General features: G+C 31.1%; 1 protein-coding gene across 1 annotated transcript in view; it reads left to right on the top strand.

The window, feature by feature from the left end:
* Positions 1 to 25,754, top strand: part of LOC134709035 (vezatin-like) — a 36,116-nt gene that overhangs the window by 7,229 nt on the left and 3,133 nt on the right. The window contains exons 5-11 of the mRNA XM_063569336.1: positions 1,783 to 2,076; positions 2,530 to 2,679; positions 3,128 to 3,284; positions 3,808 to 3,880; positions 5,266 to 5,500; positions 5,986 to 6,170; positions 23,797 to 23,891. Coding sequence (XP_063425406.1) covers positions 1,783 to 2,076; positions 2,530 to 2,679; positions 3,128 to 3,284; positions 3,808 to 3,880; positions 5,266 to 5,500; positions 5,986 to 6,170; positions 23,797 to 23,891 — 1,189 coding nt within the window. The remainder of the gene's footprint in view (positions 1 to 1,782; positions 2,077 to 2,529; positions 2,680 to 3,127; positions 3,285 to 3,807; positions 3,881 to 5,265; positions 5,501 to 5,985; positions 6,171 to 23,796; positions 23,892 to 25,754) is intronic.

The raw sequence follows: 25,754 nt of genomic DNA, 5'->3' as shown, positions 1-25,754 counted from the left end.
AAACAGTCAAATTCTCTGGTGTGTTAAAGAATAAACCTCATTCAAACCGTTCTATTGCCTTGTGGTCACAGATGACAAAGAGTCAAACTCTCTCGTGTGTTAAAGAGTAAACCTCATTCAAACAGTTCTATTGCCTTGTGGTCACAGATGATAAAGAGTCAAATTCTCTGGTGTGTTAAAGAGTAAACCTCATTCAAACCGTTCTATTGCCTTGTGGTCACAGATGACAAAGAGTCAAACTCTCTCGTGTGTTAAAGAGTAAACCTCATTCAAACAGTTCTATTGCCTTGTGGTCACAGATGACAAAGAGTCAAACTCTCTCGTGTGTTAAAGAGTAAACCTCATTCAAACAGTTCTATTGCCTTGTGGTCACAGATGATAAAGAGTCAAATTCTCTGGTGTGTTAAAGAGTAAACCTCATTCAAACAGTTCTATTGCCTTGTGGTCACAGATGATAAAGAGTCAAATTCTCTGGTGTGTTAAAGAGTAAACCTCATTCAAACCGTTCTATTGCCTTGTGGTCACAGATGATAAAGAGTCAAATTCTCTGGTGTGTTAAAGAGTAAACCTCATTCAAACAGTTCTATTGCCTTGTGGTCACAGATGATAAAGAGTCAAATTCTCTGGTGTGTTAAAGAGTAAACCTCATTCAAACCGTTCTATTGCCTTGTGGTCACAGATGATAAAGAGTCAAATTCTCTGGTGTGTTAAAGAGTAAACCTCATTCAAACAGTTCTATTGCCTTGTGGTCACAGATGATAAAGAGTCAAATTCTCTGATTTGTTAAAGAGTAAACCTCATTCAAACAGTTCTATTGCCTTGTGGTCACAGATGATAAAGAGTCAAATTCTCTGGTGTGTTAAAGAGTAAACCTCATTCAAACCGTTCTATTGCCTTGTGGTCACAGATGACAAAGAGTCAAACTCTCTCGTGTGTTAAAGAGTAAACCTCATTCAAACAGTTCTATTGCCTTGTGGTCACAGATGACAAAGAGTCAAACTCTCTCGTGTGTTAAAGAGTAAACCTCATTCAAACAGTTCTATTGCCTTGTGGTCACAGATGATAAAGAGTCAAATTCTCTGGTGTGTTAAAGAGTAAACCTCATTCAAACAGTTCTATTGCCTTGTGGTCACAGATGATAAAGAGTCAAATTCTCTGGTGTGTTAAAGAGTAAACCTCATTCAAACCGTTCTATTGCCTTGTGGTCACAGATGATAAAGAGTCAAATTCTCTGGTGTGTTAAAGAGTAAACCTCATTCAAACAGTTCTATTGCCTTGTGGTCACAGATGATAAAGAGTCAAATTCTCTGGTGTGTTAAAGAGTAAACCTCATTCAAACCGTTCTATTGCCTTGTGGTCACAGATGATAAAGAGTCAAATTCTCTGGTGTGTTAAAGAGTAAACCTCATTCAAACAGTTCTATTGCCTTGTGGTCACAGATGATAAAGAGTCAAATTCTCTGATTTGTTAAAGAGTAAACCTCATTCAAACAGTTCTATTGCCTTGTGGTCACAGATGATAAACAGTCAAATTGTCTCGTGTGTTTTAAAGGGTAAACTTGGGTTAACATGGTTAAGGGAGATAACTATTCAAATCAGAAAAAGAAAGAAATAGTCAGTTAACATGTGAAACAGAATTAAAATAATCTATGTTTCTGTGAAGCTAAACATTTATTTATGGAAAGGGTATAACATATTACTCATTTTTTTTTAAAGTTTGTCCTTTCACATATGTATACCTCCTTAAAAGGAGAAAAAATGAATTTTTTGATATATTTTACAGGCTAACAATGATTGCTCTACCATGTCTGCTGGCCTATCTGTTTACCAGAGTTGTCTACCCTGATCTTCCATGGAAGTACAAGACATTAACAGATTTGTCGGCAATTTGTTCTTTACTGTATATCACTGCTAATATAGTGAAATATCTTATACTGCTATATCAAAGATGGAAGCTTGAACATATGTATGATGTGGTAGTGAATTGTATTCAGATGGCTGAAACTATGGTGAAATACACTCAGAAATCACTCAGATTGATTCAGGAGTCAGAACTGGTTTCCAGGGGATTTACATTGTAAGTGGAAACAGTTTGTATCAGTGATATCTAACTAAACTTCTTCCTTATCAAACTATGGTAAAGCTAGCATAAATTTATGTTGGCTAACTTTTAAATCTATATATTGTTACTTTGGAAAGGATTGATAGGTGTTTAATCCTTATATGTATATATCCAAGCGCAATTGCTATTTTTAAAAAGCTCATGATGAAGTTTACCTAAAAACTGTAACAAATTATCATGGCCATGGGATCTTTTATAAATAAATGATAGGTACTTAGAAAGAGAAAATAAATCTGAATGAGAAAGACGTTTGACAGATAGTTCCAATCTGACACTTACACAACCCCAAACCTACAACATGTACAACCAATTCAGATTCTTCATATTTATTTTCTAAAATAATCATATTCTCAGTTACCACTACTGCAATCCACCATCTCATCTTTATTTTATTTTTTATATTTATAGAGTGAGTCAAAAGAGTCCTATATCTAGATTAGAACAGAATTCTTTACATCATACACAAAGACAGTGCTCACAGCTAAGATTAGAATTGTTTCACTCTGCCAGAAATTGTTTCTTGGTACTCAAGTCAGCAGCAACAAATCTTGTCACTAGGTAAGTGTCAAAGGAATTTAGATAATCAGTAATCAATATCACCATATGTACACATGAATGAGGCAGAAAAATCAATCCTGCAGACCTTTTTATTTTTGTTGAAATCATTTGATAGAACTGTTTACAATTTTGAGAATAACTTATTTCTTTCATGTATAATTATGTTGTTATCAACATGATCAAATTGGCTTAAAATTTGTATTTTGTTGAATCTTTAAATTTATGATTTCTTTCCATCATGGGTTACCCATCAATATTGGATATACAAATATATGAATGATACTATAGTTATACACTTACCAACTGTACAGTCTTGATAAGCTTCAAATAGCTTAAAAGAGAAGAATATCAAAAATACTCTGAACATTAAATTTTATGACTGTGCAAAATACCTGAATAGACTAATGTTGTGCCTGATTTTGTGATAACTATATTTTTGTTCATACAGCTGCCCTTTAGATGCCAGCATAGATAATGTAATGAACTACTTATGTCATATACCTATAGACGAGTTTGGTCAGTGTTTACAGGTTACTGGTCATACAGAGGAGTCTACAAAAGAACTGTATACTTTAACTGATGGATTCTCTGTGGCATCACTTAAGGTAAAAATATTTATATCTTACCTGATTGATTTTCTTCGGCGTCAATCAAGGTTATAACACATGCATACTTTAATTCCTAAGGAATCAACAGGAGTCATTATGAGGTTAGCGGAAGCCTTAAAAGAAGTCATTATGGAGAAAAAGGGAGGACGTCAAAAGGCGTCATTATGGAGTAGCAGGATTGGTAAAAAGGAGGGAAAGGGTTTTGTTTAGAACTTCTTAATGGTCCTACCAGGGAATTTAAACAACTGTTTCTATAAACCTTACTTATAATTAGCATTTAATATGCAATCTTCAAACTTTTAATTGTACTGAAGGAGATAAATAAGTTTCAAACAACTATCTTATTTTATAAACTTGAAGTTAGTCAAAATGTGTCATTTAAATCATGCTAATAATGAAACATTGTTTAAGTTTTCAAAGTTTCATTGGCTCATAAATAACATGATAAAAATCAGCATAATTTCTTATAAATGACATTTTTTAATTTTTTTGATTTAAATCATCTCTTTTATATTCACAGGGATTAAAGCATTTGTTCCATTTACAACAATCAGAGTTTCTGAGAAGACTAACACTGACCTTTATTGAGAGTGGTAAGATATTTATTATGTCACCTGACTGTGCCCAGTTGTTGCTAACAAGAGAAAAGGATCACCTTTGTCATCTGGCATCATCTGCATTGTCCATATCACATTTAATGTCCATCTGAAACTCCTTGGAAAAACCTGAACAGAATTTAGCCAAGCTTGCAAAGATTCTTCTACGAGGACTGAAAGTTTTCATTTTTTCAGAGTGACTTTTAGGGTTTTGCAAAACCAACACATGGACCTTATAATTTCTGTTGATGTGAGTTTGTTTATCTGCACCTGCACCCACAAAGTGGAAAGGAATTAATATAAGTTTCAAATGAAATTGAGAATGGAAATGGGGAATGAAAGCTTGTTTCCCAATCTACTATGAATAAATATGTTTAAACTAATGCTTGAGGCTAGATACAATTTGACTAATCAGGGGCAGATTTGTCTACAGGACATGAAGTTTTGTACCTGCTTTATCAATTTTTGTACTTATCCAAAAAACATGGATTTTCCTCTTCTGCTTATACAGTATTATCCCCAGTATTTTTGAAAACCCAGGTAGTACCTTGGAATATATATATATATATATATATAAAATGACGGAATAAATAGTCAACGATCACTCTTACAGGGCGATGGATATATATATATAGCAATGTTTCCTTAAAATTATAGCTCTTATATTATGACACATTTTATTTAAAATATAATCTGTAAAATCAGAAATTATTTTGTGCATCTATTATTGTGATTTAGTCATTTTAGACTTAAATGCGATTTTAATTTTTACGATATTAAGAAAAATCCTGTTTAATTCATATCAAATATTTCCAAATGCAAGTTTGAGTTATTGCGTTTACAATTCTCACGCTTTTTTCCCATAATAAAAACCTTGCAATAATTTCTGATTTTCAGTACATAGCATCATGTTAAAAAAAGAGCACCTTGGTATCATGATGCTATAAGGCGGCATTAAGGGCTCATTTTCTTTTTGTGATATCATTTCGAGACATTATATATAATTAAAAGACACACATTCTTTTGAAGACTCACATGATTTTAAAAGTTGGCAATTATTAGAGAATGCAAAGTGCAAAACAAATTAGATAAACAAGTTCAATATTTGTTTTTCCATCGCTTTTAGGGTACCTAAATTCATCCAAGACAAAATGACATGCATGATACTTCAAGTTTTAAACATAAAGCAAAATCTCATACTGTATAATAAGCTTTGAAATGTGTCAAAGATGCCAGATGTTAAAATGTGAAACAATTTAATTAAAGAGAAAACCAACACTCTTAATACAAATAGATTCATCAAAAAACAATTATTGTATTTTGACTTTTTCTGAATGTTAACTTTTTTGGTAAACATGAATTTTTTATTTTTTTTATTTCAGACACTTCCAGTCTAAATGCAAGACCTGAAATAAGTAATATAATCAGTCATGTGACTTGTACACTACAAAACAATACTGATCAATTACAAAGATCATATAACATCCATTCTTGTTGTGCAATCAGCCTGGAAACCCAGTCTGTTAGAGTTCCAGCATCACAAACGTCGTCTGCTACTAGTGATGTATACATAGCAGTACACAGTCTGGATCTTCATCTGCAGGCAGCATTACTCAGGTTTGTCTTATATATTTTATCCCTTTTTGATCTGTCACTTCAAATTTTCAAAATCCATTCATGTCATCTCAGAAGGGTACAGAATGCAAACTGGGAAATTAAAAAATGGTGCTGATCACTCAGGTATTCCCAATTTCACAAACATTAAAACACTTTACATTAAATAAATCACACTTATGTTAGTCATTTAATAGGGCACTATATGTCTTCTTTAAAATGAAAATTTATTTGTTGAACATTTGGAATTATGTGGTAAATTAATTGAAAAGTTCCAATAAGTTTTCCAGTCATATGCTAAAAAAAATCCATAAATCTCACATAGTCTTATACAGTTCCAGATTTTATCAATTTAAAAGTGAAAAGCCTATCACATTCATTTTCCTATTAGATAAACTGTTCTTATGAAAATGGTTGTATATAAAAAAAAAAAGCTTCCCAATACCACATTTACTTTTAAGATGACATTATTTTTCGTGTTTTTTTAGAATAAGATCTTTATCAACCATAATGGAACACCAGATAGAAAGAGCAGAAGATTCATCAAATGAATTTGACCAATCAGGTGACAGCTTATTACAACAGATTAAACAGGAACTTCTAGCTTGCAAAGGATGCTGGGAAGAGGGATTAAGCAGAGTTGAAAATTTATTAAAATCTAAAGAAGAACCTGGTAAGTTTAACAATATTGGCAGGAAAAGGCTGACACAGACTTTTACCTTATATTTGCATTGGTATTATTTGGTTCTCAAATCCAAAGAAAAGAAAAATAGAATCTGCTTAATTTTGGGTAAATGACCTTTTATGATATATTTATGTCTTATTTGGAAAGGAAAATTGGTGTATGGGGCAAAATATTTTACAAAGTATTGAATGAAAAAAAACAAGGGGACCTAACATCTGACACAAACTCGTAAACCTCACCTCAGTACATCCTTAAAGATTTTTAACTTTTGTTGTCATCACCTGATTTCTGTTTCCAGTTATTTCAATCACCATTGAGTTCTTAAGGAAAAGTCTTCTTCAACTTTTGCAATTTTGCTGTAGGCCTTACCATTTTTGAGATTTTTGGAAAATTTTTGAGCTCAATATTGTGTTCAGGATATTCTTCTTTCCAAATCAACACTGCGTCTTTGCTGTGTGTCAGAAATCTTTTTTATTAAAATGCTGTAACATTATGTTGGACTCCACTAGATGATGTATTGATTTACACTGTACATGTATCAAGGTCTAAGTACACATATAGGACTAAAAGGGGGCTAATTAAGTTTTATAGTTATATAAGGACCTTGAATTTTGTCTAAATGAGCCAAAATTCCATAAATATAAGATTTATTTCTGTTTTGTGGAATGTTCGAAGTAGTCCAACTACTGTATTTCCAGCCTGTCATCACTGATGTTGTGTGTTCAAACCCCTGTGTAGAAGATGTATTTGATTAAATTAATTGTCTAGGAATGTCTAGGCCAAGCTGGGTGATTTTTTTTTAATTATTGGCCATTTTTTGAGGGGCCACCATCTGACCATGCCTCTGATATAGCAAATGCCATTGAGCATTTGACTCCTATCTTAATTGTCTAGGAATGTCAGTTTTACTGCCGAATGTAAGTGAATTTCTCCTGAAGCTTCCTCCACCAAAAATTAAGTGAATGTCATGAATTAGCAAATAATGTTGAAAGTGGCATTTATCACCAATCAATCAATCAAAATAACAGTATTAATAAAATACATAGATTTCAGGTCAAAACAACAGTTCTTACTTATTCAAATGTCACGTTTTTGCCTCCTGGTAGAGAAAAAAAATATGTTAGGTAAATGTACTAAGGTAAAATAATTTCATTTTGAAAAATATTATGAAAAGACAATAAAGGAAAATGTTCCAGATTTTACTAGTGCTCCCCGTTACTGTTCAATAAATCAGTTAGGGTAGGCATACAAATGTAGGGTAGGTATAGAGGCAGGAAACGGAACTATATTCTGTTTTTGCCTAAAGTTGCAAAGTTACTGCTATTATGTAGTTTATTAGTTTTGTAAATTTATGAATGAAATATTTCATTAAATTAAAAAAAACTTGTGGTCATATGTAAACATGAATATCCCTGTGGGTGACAGAGTAAACGTTTTTTTTTAATTATTTACTTGCAACAATTGATTGATTTCATGCAATATAACTCAAGTCTGGTTGTTGAAATTGAATTAATGTATCAGCATATAATGTTTTGCTCACCTATAGCTAGCTCTTTGAAAAGCCATGTGAGTTTTAATGCCATCACTTGGCATCAGTTGTTGTTGTCTGTTGTAGTCAGAAACTATTTCAAGAATCTCCTCCTCTGAAACTAGCCCTGAAATTTTAAGACGAACCAAGCAAAAGCAATCCATTGCTGGTTTGCTTTGTCTTTTAAAATAAGAAGAAGCATTTGTCTTTTAAAATAAGAAGAAGCATTTGTCTTTTAAAATAAGAAGAAGCATTTGTTCTTTTAAAATAAGAAGAAGCATTTGTTCTTTTAAAATAAGAAGAAGCATTTGTCTTTTAAAATAAGAAGAAGCATTTGTCTTTAAAATAAGAAAAAGCATTTGTCTTTTAAAATAAGAAGAAGCATTTGTTCTTTTAAAATAAGAAGAAGCATTTGTTCTTTTAAAATAAGAAGAAGCATTTGTCTTTTAAAATAAGAAGAAGCATTTGTTCTTTTAATATAAGAAGCATTTGTTCTTTTAAAATAAGAAGAAGCATTTGTTCTTTTAAAATAAGAAGAAGCATTTGTCTTTTAAAATAAGAAGAAGCATTTGTTCTTTCAAAATAAGAAGAAGCATTTGTTCTTTTAAAATAAGAAGAAGCATTTGTCTTTTAAAATAAGAAGAAGCATTTGTTCTTTTAAAATAAGAAGAAGCATTTGTTCTTTTAAAATAAGAAGCATTTGTTCTTTTAAAATTAGAAGAAGCATTTGTTCTTTTAAAATAAGAAGAAGCATTTGTTCTTTTAAAATAAGAAGAAGCATTTGTTCTTTTAAAATAAGAAGAAGCATTTGTCTTTTAAAATAAGAAGAAGCATGTTTCTTTTAAAATAAAAAGAAGAATTTGTCTTTTAAAGTAAGAAGAAGCATTTGTTCTTTTAAAATAAGAAGAAGCATTTGTTCTTTTAAAATAAGAAGAAGCATTTGTTCTTTTAAAATAAGAAGAAGCATTTGTTCTTTTAAAATAAGAAGAAGCATTTGTCTTTTAAAATAAGAAGAAGCATTTGTCTTTTAAAGTAAGAAGAAGCATTTGTTCTTTTAAAATAAGAAGAAGCATTTGTTCTTTTAAAAAAAGAAGAAGCATTTGTTCTTTTAAAGTAAGAAGAAGCATTTGTTCTTTTAAAATAAGAAGAAGCATTTGTTCTTTTAAAATAAGAAGAAGCATTTGTTCTTTTAAAATAAGAAGAAGCATTTGTTCTTTTAGAATAAGAAGAAGCATTTGTTCTTTTAAATACAATTCAGTAGAGTTTGTAATGCCACAATGTAAATACATTTATAGTTTTCTGTAGGTATACTGGCAGCTTGTTATCTCTTCAATAATTACTATTTTCATGACTGAAAAAAAAGGAGGATACATGTCAACTCGTACTTTCGGCTTCTCATACTCAGCCAACTCGTACTTTCGGCAACTTGTACTTCTACCAACTCGTACTTCTAGTCTACTAAGTCGTACCCAATATTTTTTTAGCATTATAATATAAGTTTTCTACGTTTATATCCGTAGATATGGATATTTCAACTCCCTGAAGTATCCCAGTGCACCCTGAGGTAGATCCATAGAATATGAAAAGGATATTTTTACTGAACATTGCATTGAACATGTCTTAGTTTTTTCATGTTAGTAGAAAATATTTTTAACATTATAATGCTTCATATTTTATTATTTACCTACTGATTTATCTACTGATAGAATTTATATCTAAAAAAAAATTCTCAAGTGTCAAAATATTTGAAGAGATTTTTTACTGAATATTGCGATAAACACGTTGTTTGTTGATGTGTTAATGTAAATGCTCTTTTGTTCCGACGTTGAAAAGTTCCGGGAGGAAAGAACTAACTAGCCGAAAAGGTCTGGAGGAACTTATTAACTAGTTACTTTGTTCTTCCTCTGGTTGAAAAGTTCCACCGGAACAAAGTGACTAGTTGAAAAGTTCCAACGGAACATATCAACTAGTTAGAAAGTTCCTTTTTGTCAAATTAGTCAAAATCGGAACTAACAAACTAGCCTTACAGTTCCAACGGAACTTATCAACCAGTCACAAAGTTCCATTTGGAGAATTGATGCAGAGTAAGAGAGGAACATATCATATTTGAACCTTTCAAGGGGGAACTAAGATACTGATTACAAAAGTCAAAAGGAACTTATCAACTAGTCACAAAGTTCCTCTTTGGCGCATTAGTGAAAACCAGAACTATCAAACTAGCCCTGCTGGAAAACCACATTTTTGCAATAGAAGTCTATCTCTTCTTCCTGTTGTACTAGCTGATTATACAACTCTTTAGAAATGCCTATGAGAAATAAAATGTATTGTTTTAATTTTTTATAATTATGATATATAATTTTATTTCATAATTCAATTTTACTAACAATTCTATGCAAAGGCAATTGACATCACCTATATTTATGATGATGTATGAAAGCTAAGTGCTTACTAATAGTCATATTTTTATCAGAGGTTCTTCATTAAATAAAAATATATTAGTCCAAACTTAAGACATAAATGAGAAATTATCCCCCCTTTTTTCTTGAAATTGGAAAAAGGCTTTTTTTTTGTATGAATTATAATTCTGTGGTAAAACATAGATTAATAAGAGCAATTTATATATCCCTCAGCTAGATAACTTACTAAACTGGTCAAAAATTGCATGTACAGTGAGATTTTAGAATTCTTATATGAGTATATACCATTTGCCTAGATTGTAAAAGGCTACCATAAGAAAAACAAAAAAACTTGAAAAATCATGAGATTATTTTGACCAACATCTATTTTGTTCCATAAACAAGTCATAAAATACATGTTTTATTGATTTGAATCAGAAAAAATGCAAAAATGAGAACTTGGAGTCAAGTCTTAACTGAATGCATGTTGTATGACCATAAAAGGCTAACATACTTGAGTATGCCGATTTAAGAGCTTAAATTTCCCATAAGCAGGACGGTTGACCCAGAAAAGATGATTAGACATGATTACTAACATCATGTTTGACTTATTTTCATTGGAATAGGTACAACTTCTAAAAATTGGATTTCTGGTGATTCTCTGTAATAGGAAGTACACCACTAATTCATGGTCCCATTGCTTTCTATGTTAAATTCCTCCGTTTCAAGCAGGCACACCTCTTTTATTTTAAGTTCAAATAAAGTGGCAATCATTGTATTTAAAAGCAACACTTTATGGTGTCTTGTACTGAAAAAATCAACATACCTTACATGGCATATAAGAAAGAACTGGTTCCCGGAACTTCAGATGTACCAAAACAGGTACTTCAGATCTGACAAACAGACAAAATGTACCCTCTTTTTAAAATTTAGTGCAGTTTTTTTAATTTTCAAAATTAAAAGTCCAAAGTGTTCTACATTGATCACCAGTCCTTCAGCTTTTATTTGATACCAAAAATACCTAAATAGTCTACTTATTTTGAAAGTTACACTCATGTGTAGGAACTATTTTGTGTTAAATATGTACTACTTTCTGGTATGTGCTTTCTGGCCGGGCCTGAATTAGTGGTGTTACACCTTAAAGCTTTATTACTATTGAAAAATTATAGGTATTTTAATATCAAAGAATATATATTTTTGGTAACAACCCAATTTATTTCCAGCTGTTCTATTCAATATTTGAGTATTCATCTGTTTTAAAAAAAAAATGATGTGAACTTCATCATTTAGATCATATGTGGGTCTCATTGGTGTCTAAGGATGACGCGTGATTGCTATTTTTGTAAGCGTGACACCTGAAATTATGCTGGAATTGGTTGTAATGACTTCTTTTCAGTATAGTTATTTGACATGTGTAACAGATATTCAGAATGAAAGAAAAAAAAATAACTTCTTTGACAGATTTTAATAGAAAAATATTTCAGATGTTTACATGTATTAGCTTTTTTGCACTGATTACTGGTAAAAGATTATCACAATGTATTTTCCATTTGAGGATTCTAGATTTAAGGATTTTAATTTATTTTTTTGGGATACGATTGCTGTCAACCAATCTGTAGACTTTTACCATTGACCCTATGACACACTCCCTCACGTCACTCGTTTTATTCTAAAAATTCGGCAACATCTCAGATTCTTATGATTGTCTTGCTTTAAAATGTAAAAACAAGCAAAACAATTGAACATAAACAACTTTCCTGTAATGTTTTACTCATAATCTTCATGTATGATATTTTCCTTGACTTATATGCGTGTTTTTAACAATACGGAAAATCAGAATTAAACAGTATTTATATTTAGTGTTTTTATAAATTTAGAAACACGTCAGAGGGAATTCCCAAATTTTGATAACTTGCGAGAGTTCTCTGAAAGCCGATCGATAATTCTATTTCTGTCACAAGAACTGAAGTGGAGTATTTCTATATTTTACCGTTATGAAACTGATATTTGATACTGTACTCTCATAAAGAAATGGAGAACCATTCATTTAATAAACGTTCTTGTTCCAAATCGCAAGTCGCGGTTTGTTTATGTATTAATGTCCATGCGTGGTCTCACTAATTAGAGACAAAAAGAATTGTAGAGACAAAAAGCGTCAAGAAGCGACAAGAAGAATAATATTAGCAACAAGAAACTATTTAGCGACAAGAAAACATTTTTTTATTTATATTACTTATTCGAAATAAATATTAAAAAAATATGCAAAAGAAAACAATTTCAACGACAGGAAAGTTAATTTTGATAGGGGGGGGAAATGAAACTTGTAAATCTAATTCAGTTGCTACATTTATTTACATGCTATTTTATAAGGTATCACAGGAAGTATATTTTGTCTTTTTATTTGTTTTTAAAACCATTTTTGTACAATATATAATTAACTTGCAAAATGCATTATTTGTGCATAATTGTCCAGAAAATTCATACACAAATTGTGAAATACAAATTAAGAACTGAAATCAAACAAGAGGAAAACATGATTAAAATGTGAATATTTTTCATCATTTTATTTAGTGTATTGTCTCATTTAACGATATTTATCATGTTTATGCAAATAGATTGAAGATTAAAGGAAACTGATGACAATCTTGAGTTTTCAACAGGTGTTCACTATTCAGTACAATAATTTTATATTCTGGTGCGTGTAATTGATGAAGGTGTTAATGGATGTTATTGTTGCAATAAAACAAAGGACACGCACCTAGTTAATCTCATTTGTTGCTCTTAATTGTGTATTACCTTAGAGTGAAGCCACAGCTAATGTTGGTCCTATCAGGAAAAATTAATTGTACAGTTAGGAAGGAAATAATATTTCATGTTTTTGTTTTATTAAATCCTTCAAAAGGAAGGTGACAAATCTTTGTTTTTATTTTCATTTTATAGCGTTTACATTTCCTTTGCTCTTACACATGTTTAATTTCTACATCTATCAATATGATAATAAAAAGTACACTATCTCTTCATCGATTTTTTTTTTATTTCTTCATCTTTCAATAGAAAAAATATTTTAATGTTTGTGATAACAAAATGTATTCTTGTCGCTAAATAGCTTCTTGTTGCTTTTTGTCACTTATTATTTTTCTTCTTGTCGCTTCTTGACGCTTTTTGTCGCTAATTAGTGAGACCCCACATGCGTGTAGTTTTCCTGATTTCAAGGGGTATCAGATTGAGTGATTCCCCGCTTCATTGATTAATTTGAAACTCATGGGATTCTTTCTTATGTCTGTCTGCATATGGAGGGCTATTGTTGTTGCATAATTTTAAATCACATGCATAATTTAAATTAAAATAAATGTTTCATCGTAAAAATTACCTATAACACCCCTTAAGCAGAAATGGAATCTTGACTTCCATGTTATCGTTTCGAGTTGTCTCCCTTTTCGAAGTATTCGTCAAGAAGAATTAACTCGTTAATGCCGGTAAACGTCGTATTATATTAAGAACGATCTCAATGTAAACAGAGGAGTGTGTACGGAAAGGAGTCATGCCCTCTGACCCAAAGGAACTTCAATAATTAAAGAGTAAGAAATGGGGATCCTCCTAAACTGGTCCGCCGTTCTATATATAGCTTCGCACCGAAGGTCAGTGTAGCAATAAGTGAACACAATATGATAGGGGTCCAGTTTAGGGTTCCTCCTAGAATTATGGTGATAAGATACGGAAGCAAGTTAACTCGTACCACGGCATTGGAACCAAAAAAGTTAACTTGAACTACTGGGAAGTCGTAACATTCAGAAAAATATATAAAAAATATGATGTTTTATGGGTTTCTGTTTGTAAACTTAATAGAAATAAAGTTGAATTACTTGAATTTTACACAGGAGTTAAATGAAAACTTAGACATAAAATAAAGAATGTTTTAACTGATCTTTCAAACTTAGAACATAGGCGGATCCAGCCCCCCCCCCCCTTTTTTTGTGGAAAAAATTTGGTTGATAATAAAGGGAATCATTGAAGCATGACTGGAGCGGGCCCCCTCTTAGGTCAGTCAGCGGGCTCCCCCTTAGGAAAAGTTCTGGATCCGCCACTGTAGAACTTAATCCAGAGGAAAGTTAAAACATTGCTTTAACTGTACCTTATTAAAATTGAACATGTTGAATATGTATATATCCAATTTAAGTTAATTAAAGCTGTAATCCATGACCACAAATTGAATGCTATGTTTACAATTGTTGAAAGCCATGTGCTTTTTTTGCGGGGAAAATGCGGACCCCCTTAACAGGAATCAGTTAAATTTCATTGTTACATTTATTTATAGACAGTAAAAATGATTTTGGCAATCATTTTGACTAACTGCTAAGATTTTATTATTCATGAAAAATTTTCTTCGGGTGAAACTGTATATACCTTAATTATCTACATCTGCCACAGTATTTTCTATCCAATATACAAGGAACATAAGCTACAAATTGGTCATTGTACTTTCAAATTATATACATTTTACAGACTTAAGAGGTATTGGGTGAAAGTAATAAAATCAACGGTACCAATTTTGTTGCACCAGATGCGCATTTCGACAACACATGTCTCTTCAGTGATGCTCGTGGCCAAAATATTTGAAATCCAAAACTTATTTAAAGGATGAAGAGCTATAATCCAAAAGGTCCAAAAAGTATAGTCAAATTCTAGAAACGTATATCATGTATATTCATCATTTAACACCATTTGAATGCATTTAAATAAGTTGGTACGAGTTAGCAATGGTTCGATTTTGTTTTTGTTTTAATGGTACGAGTTTACAATGGTACAGGATAACTATAATTCGACAAAACACAATAAGTACATGGCTCATACACTTGTAACGGGGATTGGCTATTCTTTAAGTTGAGTGACTATTCAGATTGTTACATTTTGCATGTGCAGTTGAATTAGTTTAGAGAATAATACTATCCAGCTGTACCAGGGTTACCGGCCAAAAATGCTTGAGACTCGCGCATGTTCATGCTTTTTTTGCAACAGTATTCTTGGATCTATTTCTTTCCTCTTTGATCTTTTGAATTTTGGCCAAATCTCATGCATTTGTTTAATGAAAATTTGGCAGAACTGCTATACATGTGTCAATGAAAACTATGGCAATCGTATCCCTCAGAGCATTCTGCTCTTTGATTATTTTAATTCTATTAATTATCATGTTATTTATTGAAAGTAATTTTGTTTGATGCTTGAAAGAATTTGATAATACTTAAGCCACAGATATTTCAAATTTGTTTAATAATAACAGACACCTATAAAACTGACCGCCATGAAATATCCTATAGTGCTGAAAAATGTGCTAAACACCAATCAATCAATCAAAATAAAAGTGAAGTGCATACTAATTTAGACATAACATCAGTGTAAAGATTTCAATAAATTCAAATTCAAATTCAAATATTTTATTGGACAAAGCACATATGATACAATGCGTATTCCAAGATACAAACACATTAAACATGACAATTTATGCAAATACAACATAAAGAAAACATTTCAAGTACTAATTATATATATAATATTACAGTACATGTATTACACAGTAATTTACTTATGTAAACATGTGCATTGCTGTGGGTGACAGAGTAAACATTAAAAAAAAATCTTAAGAGCTTCAATAATGTAATTATACCAAAAAATATATATGCACTTGTTTCATGCCTCCTGGCAGAGATAAAGTAGGATAGGATGGTAGGTAAAATAATTTTATTTTGAAAAAGATTTTATAAAGACAATAAAGGAAAATATCCTGGATTTTAACAGTACTTACCATTGCTGTTCATACAATGTGTTAGGGTAGGCATACATATTTAAATACGAAGGCAGGAAACAGAACTTTATTTTGTTTTGGCCTTTTAGAAGTTACTGCATTTTTGTAGTTTTTTTAGTTTTATAGAATTGTGAATGTCAGTTCATAAAATGTACTATTAAAATTAAACACCTTGTGATCTAATATTACCATGAGAATCTCACAGGGTAAACATTTTAAACAAATATATTTATTTGCAACAATTTATTGATTTCATGTAAAATAACCCCAGTATTGCTATTAATAAAGTTGAAATTACAGAATATCTCAGTATATAATTTTTTGAGAATTTTCTCCAGTACAGTGAAACCATTTTAAACTGAACCTCTACGGGACTTCAGGTTTTGTTCGGTTTTATCAGGTTGACAACGCATACAATTTGATATGACGGTGCTTAAGAACATGTTTGTGTTATTCAGGTTTTTGGTTTAGCCAGGTTTCACTGTATATTGAATAATAAATGATTAACATCCAGTGTACACATGTCTATAGTAAATTGTCATGGTGGGGTGTCAACATGGAATGTTCCGTCCTATAGGGAAGACCACAGTGCCAAGATACTGTCAGACACATTGAAATGGTCAATTTTATAAATCAAATTATTCAGTCAAGATCTTATCCAATCAGATGACATCTACAATTTCTATTCTTCTCAGTTTTCTTCAAATATATTCATCATCTATATCATTGCCAGAACTTAAACTTTGTTTTAAAAGTTTCTCTAAGATTTTGGCTCATTACTATATAGATAAAAAAGTTTGAGGAGCAGCCAATTATCATAGAAAGTTTTAAAATTTCTATAAGGACTTTCAGATTTTTCAAACTGAAGTCACTTTGTCCCCATATGATATTCAGTATATAATTCATTGGTTCACTGTAGGGTGTAGACCCTAGTATCATGATGGCTAAACGTTCAACCAATTCTACATCTTCATAACAGTCTAAATCTTTAAGAAAGTAATCTAACAGATCTTGTAACATGGGTTTATTAAATCCATTGCAGTATAAAATGATGGATTGTCTTAAAAAGAGTTGTTTGTTATTATGAAGAGCTTTATCTGAATTCAGGATCTTCCCATATACATATGACAATACCTCTCTGTAATAGCTTGGCTTGATTTTGTCTCTCAGGGGATCCAAAAGAAAACACTTCTCGGTAATAGACATGAATTCATGTGTTAACTCTCTCCAGTATTGTGGTAAATCCATCAATCCAGTAACACATGATTCGTCACGTTCAATACTTATATTCTGTTGTACCTTTGCTTTCTCAACAAGTTTTTTAGCAATGCCTGTCAGACACGAGAAGGATTTTATCTCTACTTCTTTACCAACTCTGTACACAGCCATATTATCCTTATCCACATCTGATCTGAAAGTGTGGAACACGGAAGCATTAAGGTAAAGTCGTGGAATTTCTGATAGCAGGAAAACAATCATCACACATACAATCAGTGTGCACGATTTCTTTTCAGATTTTGAAGCAGTAGCATGTCCACGAATATATTTTCTACGGCATAGTATTACTATAATGTAACATGTAGATGCTAGCATAGCCATTACTGCAATGGTTAAAATAATCGTGAAGAGGATAGGATAATATGTTAGTACATACTTTTGAATCGTTTCATTGGGTTTCGACATCAAACAGGTGCCTTCAGTACCCTCACTTAGGCTGACAACCAGTATCCTAGGAATATTTAAAACAAAGGAAAACATAAAGGACATGCCACACACTATCATTGATCCCATTACAGTCATCTTTGTCCTGCTCCATATTGGACATGCCACTGCAAGAAGTTTCTGTACTCCAAGGAACATGGTTAGCAATATAGATATGAGATGGAATGTATCTGCGAGATTTGTCAGGTAGTAATGTAACAGACAGTATGGAAAATGAAGATAAACCAGCTCTTTGGTTTCCACTATTGACATCGATGGCCCATATATATCTATCAAGTTTGCTGTTCCAGGTATGCCAACCTGTTCATACTTTGTTGCAAACAAAGGCTCCAATCCATAAGTGCATAATGCTGTGAAGCCGTCAGCCAGAGCAAGTCCTTGCATGATAACTGTTGAAGGTGTTTTTATCTTCTTATCAAATAAAGCCACAAATACAATAATGTTCATCACGATAGACAAGTATGCACTTGTTGGACCTGCCACCATGTTCATCCAAAATGGACTTCTAGCATATAGTGTGAACAACATTTTGATTAGAAGTTCTTGTTCTTTAGATTTTTAGCAAAATGACACAAGCTATATATATTTATACATTTGTTTTTTTTATTTCATAAATGTAATTTTTTTAAGCATTCTGGGGATTTTTACATTTAAATAATTAATGTAATATTGAAATATAGCCAAAACAGCTGTTTATATTTTAAGATGTTGGTTAATAATTGATACATCTCCAATTAAGTTAATTAAAATTATGCAAATATCAAAACACAATTTTTTCATTGTAATTCAATGTTATTGATCATATTGGGTAGTTAGTGTGATCTGAGTTGTTTTTCATCCCATATTGGATTCAGTTCTGAATTCCATCTGATAAACCAAACACCAACATAAAGGTTCGTGATTTAACATTCAGCATCAACAATTGGAGTAGGTGTACTCCATTTTGATGAGTAAGAAAACATTAAGATCAAGTCAAAGATTAGTAGACCAAATAATTATGACGTCTTGAAGGCTATTTTTTTTGTTTTTTTGCTTTGACACCTGTGTCATAAAAGATGTAATAGATTAATCCAAACATATCTCTTTTAGTCCCCCCCCCCAAAGTTGCAAGTGTTCAACCTGAGTCTGTTATATGTTTCAAATGTATCTATTAGCAACCCAAGAAAAAAACTATGAGCTTCTCCCACAGAATTATAATAAATAACCCTATTTTTTGCATATTGCTTGTGTACTTCGCCCACATAATTATTTAACCTATTTTTTACATATTGCTTTTGTACTTCCCCCACATAATTATTTAACCTATTTTTTACATATTGCTTTTGTACTTCCCCCACATAATTATTTAACCTATTTTTTACATATTGCTTGTGTACTTCGCCCACATAATTATTTAACCTATTTTTATAAGACCGCAAATTTTGAAAAAATTTTCGTTGTATATTGCTATCACGTTGGCGTCTTCGTCTGCGTCGTCGTCGTCGTCGTCGTTGTCGTCGTCGTCGTCGTCGTAAGAATACTTTTAGTTTTCGCACTCTAACTTTAGTAAAAGTGAATAGAAATCTATGAAATTTTAACACAAGGTTTATGACCATAAAAGGAAGGTTGGTATTGATTTTGGGAGTTTTGGTCCCAACATTTTAGGAATTAGGGGCCAAAAAGGGCCCAAATAAGCATTTTCTTGGTTTTCGCACTATAACTTTAGTTTAAGTTCATAGAAATCTATGAAATTTTGACACAAGGTTTATGACCACAAAAGAAAGGTTGGGATTGATTTTGGGAGTTTTGGTTTCAACAGTTGAGGAATTAGGGGCCAAAAAAGGGCCCAAATAAGCATTATTCTTGGTTTTTGCACAATAACTTTAGTTTAAGTAAATAGAAATCAATGAAATTTAAACACAATGTTTATGACCACAAAAGGAAGATTGGTATTGATTTTGGGAGTTTTGGTCCCAACAGTTTAGGAATTAGGGGCCAAAAGGGTCCAAAATTAAACTTTGTTTGATTTCATCAAAATTGAATAATTGGGGTTCTTTGATATGCCGAATCTAACTGTGTATGTAGATTCTTAACTTTTGATCATGTTTTCAAATTGGTCTACATTAAGGTCCAAAGGGTCCAAAATTAAACTTAGTTTGATTTTGACAAAAAATGAATCGGTTGGGTTCTTTGATATGTTGAATCTAAAAATGTACTCAGATTCTTGATTATTGACCCACTTTTCAAGTTGGTCCAAATCTGGGTCCAAAATTAAACTTTATTTGATTTCATCAAAAATTGAATAAATGGGGTTCTTTGATATGCCAAATCTAACTGTATGTAGATTCTTCATTTTTAGTCCCGTTTTCAAATTGGCCTACATTAAGGTCCAAAGGGTCCAAAATTAAACTAAGTTTGATTTTAACAAAAATTAAATTCTTGGGCCTCTTTGATATGCTGAATCTAAACATGTACTTAGATTTTTGATTATGGGCCCAGTTTTCAAGTTGGTCCAAATCAGGATCTAAAATTATTATATTAAGTATTGTGCAATAGCAAGTCTTTTCAATTGCACAGTATTGTGCAATGGCAAGAAATATCTAATTTCACAATATTGTGAAATAGCAACTTTTTTTTTTAATTAGAGTTATCTTTCTTTGTCCAGAATAGTAAGCAAGAAATATCTTATTGCAAGATTTTTTTTTAATTGGAGTTATCTTTCTTTGTCCAGAATCAACTTAAATCTTTGTTATATACAATATACAATGTATATTCACCTTTTACTACCAACTGATAAATTTAAATAATCTTTACCATTCAGTGATAACAAGCAGTTTTTTTACATCTTAATATTTTATGATGTATTTAAATGAGTAGTTATTGTTGCAAACTCCATTAGAATATTTTAATTGAGATTAGTTTTGGAATAAGGGAAAGGGGGATGTGATTAAAAAATTGGGTTCAATTTTTCTCATTTGAAATTTCATAAATAAAAAGAAAATTTCTTCAAACATTTTTTTGAGAGGATTAATATTCAACAGCATAGTGAATTGCTCTAAGAGAAAACAAAAATTTTAAGTTCATTAGAACACATTCATTCTGTGTCAGAAACCTATGCTGTGTCAACTATTTAATCACAATCCAAATTTAGAGCTGAATCCAGCTTGAATGCTGTGTCCATACTTGCCCCAACTGTTCAGGGTTCAACCTCTGCGGTCGTATAAAGCTACGCCCTGCGGAACATCTGGTTTACATATTGCTTGTGTACTTCCCCCACATAATTAATTTAACCTATTTTTTTTACATATTGGTTGTGTAATCCGCCCATAGAATTAATTAACCCTATTTTTTACATATTGCTTGTGTTAAATTCAATACTAATTTATTGTTTCATATTTCTATGAAATATTTATACTTACAAAATAAATGTGAAATTCTTTTTCAAATAAATAAAACATTACTTGCTGCAAATGTTCTATTTATATGAAAAAGAATTTCACATTTATTTTGTATGTATAAATATTTAATATAAATATGAAACAATAAATTCGTATTTTATGGAGATATGATAATTATTCAAATTTGATCTATTTAGAAATTGACCTTTACAATATGGAGATTTCACCTTTATTACATGTTTAAGGCAAAGATTAATTTAACATGAGATAGATAATACTGCTTTCATACCACAAAACAATTTCTGCTGATGTTATGTGTTTAAAATTTTACTTTCAGATTCAACATGAATAGTTATCAAAGATCTGTAAATATAATAAGAATTGAATGCAAAAAGTGATTCATCGCTTGCTTTAATTTTCAAATATTAAATTTTCAAAAACTCAAATTCAATTCAGAAGGTGAATCTTGTTTTCTTTTTGCATAGGGTTTTATGAACAATTTCTGTTAAGGTGGTACCTAACTTTACAGGGAGATAACTCTGTAAAATCAATTAAATGTTTTAATTACATTACGTTGCGTTGTGAAGGCAATAGAAAGCTTATCAATGATCAAAATTAGTGTTTGACAAACTGCTATATAACCCGTGTAATTTTTCTGATAAAATGGTTGGTTCAAACTTTTTGAATTTTTAAATTTTCATCAAAGGGTCAAAGTAAATACTTTCTCAAAAATGTATGAAAATTAAATGGGACAAATTAATTTTAGTGAAGGTGTTGGGTACCACCTTAAACACACTTTTTATGTCAACAGAACGCATGCAGGTTGTATTTTTAATTTTTTTTTAACTCACCTGGTCCTTTTAAAGGTCAATGTGACCTTTTTTTATCACTTAATCTGTTGTCGGTAGTTGGCCAATTTGGTTTCAAGGTTATTATAAGTCAGCTTTACAGTGTGATGCGTTTTCAGATTCATCACTCGACAACTTATGTTAACTGCCAAGTATTTGGATGGGGATATCATCAGTGAGCAGTAGCTCGCAGTTTCACTTGTTATTTTATCTTTATTAATTGTTAAGTATTTTATTGTAGAATATTTTTGTTTGATGCTTATATGATAATATTAAGGTCACAGAAATTTCATATTTGCGTAATAATGAGAGACCTAGATCAACAATTGTATGTAAGATTGGGTGCAAAAAAAATTGCTTTGCGATAATTTTTTAAACTGTTGGACAATTTTAGAGGAGCCCCAAACTGATCATCAGCTCATTTTTTTTTACCGATTTTATGACAAAATGGGCATGTTAAATTTCGCTGTGACTAATTGGTAAAGCATACTGGAAAATATTGGAAATGAATAAAGATATATAGAGAAACTATTTAAAAACTGTATTGACTACTTGTAGAGACACATACAATAGGAATGAGGACTGCATGTTAAAGTGCTTCCATTTAAATTTCAACAATGGCTTTTAATGCCATCAAATTTTCATACAAAGGTGACATACCTATTTGTCAATAACAGCATTTTTTAGTCTTAGATGCAAGTAGTCTCAGATCTGTACTATGTGTCTTTTCTGTTGTTAGGGGTATATAAATACCATGCTACGACTGGTCTTTGCTTTTGTGAGATGTTTTTCTTCTCTGTATCCATCTAAAGATCAAAGCCTTATTCAACTTAATTTTATAGTTTGTTCTTATTTTATGTTTAACCCGACCACATTATTTATGAGTCTGTCCAAAGTCAGGTGCCTATAGTTCACTGGTTGTTCTTGGATCATGTCTGTCAAATTTGTTTTTTTCGTAAATTGTTTTTTTTATAATTTACGCCTTCAGTTTTCTGAATTGTGACATATTTTTCATGTCAGACCTTTTATAGCCTACTATACAGTATTGATTTTTCTCATGGTTGAAGGCTGTATGGTTGCCTATAATTGCTTACATCCACTTCATTTGATTTTTGGTGGATAGTTGTCTTATTGGCAATCAAACCACATCTCCTTATTTTTATATAATTTGTCAAAAACAGCTCATTCTGATATTTTGAGAACACAGAATGTTAACATTTTTCACATTAACAAATCTTTGAATGATTATGCAGACTCAGCATATCAGTTTTCTCTACTTTTATATAAATGCATTGAACTTTAACTGAAAATCGAAGAAAAAAAATGCATTATCACTTTTATTTACTGAAATATTACTGATTGAACCCGGAATATACATATTGACTCATACTGTTACCAGATTGAACTTATTTAACTTACAATCAATTTTAGTCTTGTGATCTTTTTTGTGTGTGTGATAATGGTTTAGGTTTGCTCTAATGTTTTCCTTCGCCATCTGGGTTTGGAAACAGATGATTGATGAAAAAACAACTATTTGTAATTTTTCAAAGCATAATTCAGAGGCATATAAAAGATATTGAAAACATGCGGTTTTATGTCATCTATGTAATCAAGTATTTAGTATCAATAATGATAGATACATGCTTGACTGAATAATATCATAGAGGTCAATGTAACATATGTCATTATATTACTGTCATACTTCTTATTTATTTTATGTATAACTATGATTTCTTTTCAATTCAGTTAACGTAATTGAAATTTGCAATAGAAAGTAATTGAAAGATATTTTAAAAGTCTTTCATGCCGTAAACCATAAAAGTGTTAACCAATTTTTATGCCTTTTTTTTATTTTCTATTGCTTTATTTTTTTTTTGAATTTTCTAGATTAGATTAATTATAAAGTGATCTAGCCTGATATAGAATTTATTTACTATTTTCAGTTCAGAACCACAGTGTACAGACTGAGACAACTAAACCATTAGAACCAAAACCTCTTAAACAGTGTGGACTTGAAGATCCTGTTATAGAAGATGAGGTATTTGAAATGACTTTTAAATAAAGTGTCAACAAGATGTCTATGCTTTAAGGCAACATCCCAAGTGTGCTGTAAATGAAATATTATATTGTTTGTGTGTCACAATACATGTCAAAATATGGTTAAAGTCATATAACTTTAAAATATTGTCAAATCAAAATGATGGTATAGTGGTCAACTGCACAAGACAGCAAACAAAAAAATAACATTTAGTGTGAGAGCTTTTTGTGAAACAGTCCTAGAGGAGTTACAATATTGTGTGTTGCAATATACATCATTGTGGTATGATGGTCAAAATGTGGGTAAAGTCCCATAACTCCAGTAAAATTGGTCAAGTCAGAATGGTAGTACAATATGGTCAACTACGCATGATTGCAAATGGTAGAAATGAGTATTAGAGCTTTCTGTCACATGGTCTCGCTGGAGTTGCTATCATAAAGTGTTATTGTCACAATATTTCAAAAAAATTTCATGGTCCCATAACTCCTGTAAATGAGAGATTTCAGTCAAATGGTCTTTAGAGGTGTTATTGACAAAATAATCAAAAGATAGTCATAACCCTGTATCATTGGTGAAATCAAAATGGGGGAACAATTATGTCAACTTCACATATTGAAATGTTGATGTAATTGTCACAATTCAAATTTATATTCATCCTTAAAGTAGACAGAGATGGAAATAACATTATTGTTGAAGACTGTATTTGACCTTAATAAGTCCTAAGTTTCCAAGACAGAACTATCTCACTGATGTATACCTTGCATCTCTTTTAATATCCAATATTGTGATAAGTACCTCTATGTGTTGTTTTTCAATGTGGAATATAATTATCCTCAGACTAAATAAGATCCAGTGCTAATAAAACTATTTATTAAAACTAATATATAATATGAAAATAGAAATTACATTGGAAAAACTGGGGACTAACAGCTGCATACACATAATAAACATTAAGAGTTATCCCCCTTTTAACATATAAATGAAAATTAATATATACAGAAAACTTGGGGGATAAGATAAAATTTGATGATAAAAGTATACAATTTTATCGAAAAGTCCAGCATGATTAAAATTAACACCTTCATACCTCAGTAGGTAAATAAAATAAACAAACTCAAAAAACAGTATGAGTATCAAATATAAGAGCTCATCATTAACAATACAAATTTGAGCTCATAAGTACATGAAAAATGAAAAATAAAATAACAACCCATACGTCAGCATGAGTAAAGAGTAAAAGCTCATACATCAGCATGAGTATAGAAAAGACCTAACATCATACGTCAGCATGATGAGAATTAAAGAAACTCATACGTCAGCATGAGTAGAGAGATTTAAAAAACTCATACGTAAGTATGAGAAGATGTAAAAGAAACTCATACGTCAGCATGAGTAGTATAAATGCAACCCATACGTCAGCATGGGTACAAATTAAGACCTCATACGTCAGCATGAAAAGTAAAGAAGAGCTCATACGTAAGCATGAGAAAATATAAAAGAAACCCAAATGTCAGCTTGAGTAGAATAAAAGAAACTCATACGTCAGCATGAGTAGTGAAAAAAAAGAAAATCATACGTCAGCATGAGTAGTATAAACGCAACCCATACGTCAGCATGGGTACAAATTAAGACCTCATACGTCAGTATGAGAAGTAAAAAGAAAATCATACGTCAGCATGAAAAGTAAATAAGAGCTCATACGTAAGCATGAGAAAATATAAAAGAAACCCAAACGTCAGCTTGAGTAGTATAAAAGAAACTCATACGTCAGCATGAGTAGAGAATAAAAGAAAATCATACATCAGTATATAAAAAAAAAAAAAAATAATACAAAAATTAAGGTCATAAAATTACAGGTATAAG

This window comes from Mytilus trossulus, chromosome 1 (assembly GCF_036588685.1).
Source record: "Mytilus trossulus isolate FHL-02 chromosome 1, PNRI_Mtr1.1.1.hap1, whole genome shotgun sequence".
In the NCBI taxonomy this organism is placed as follows: domain Eukaryota; kingdom Metazoa; phylum Mollusca; class Bivalvia; order Mytilida; family Mytilidae; genus Mytilus; species Mytilus trossulus.
This window is presented reverse-complemented; position numbering and strand designations above follow the sequence as displayed.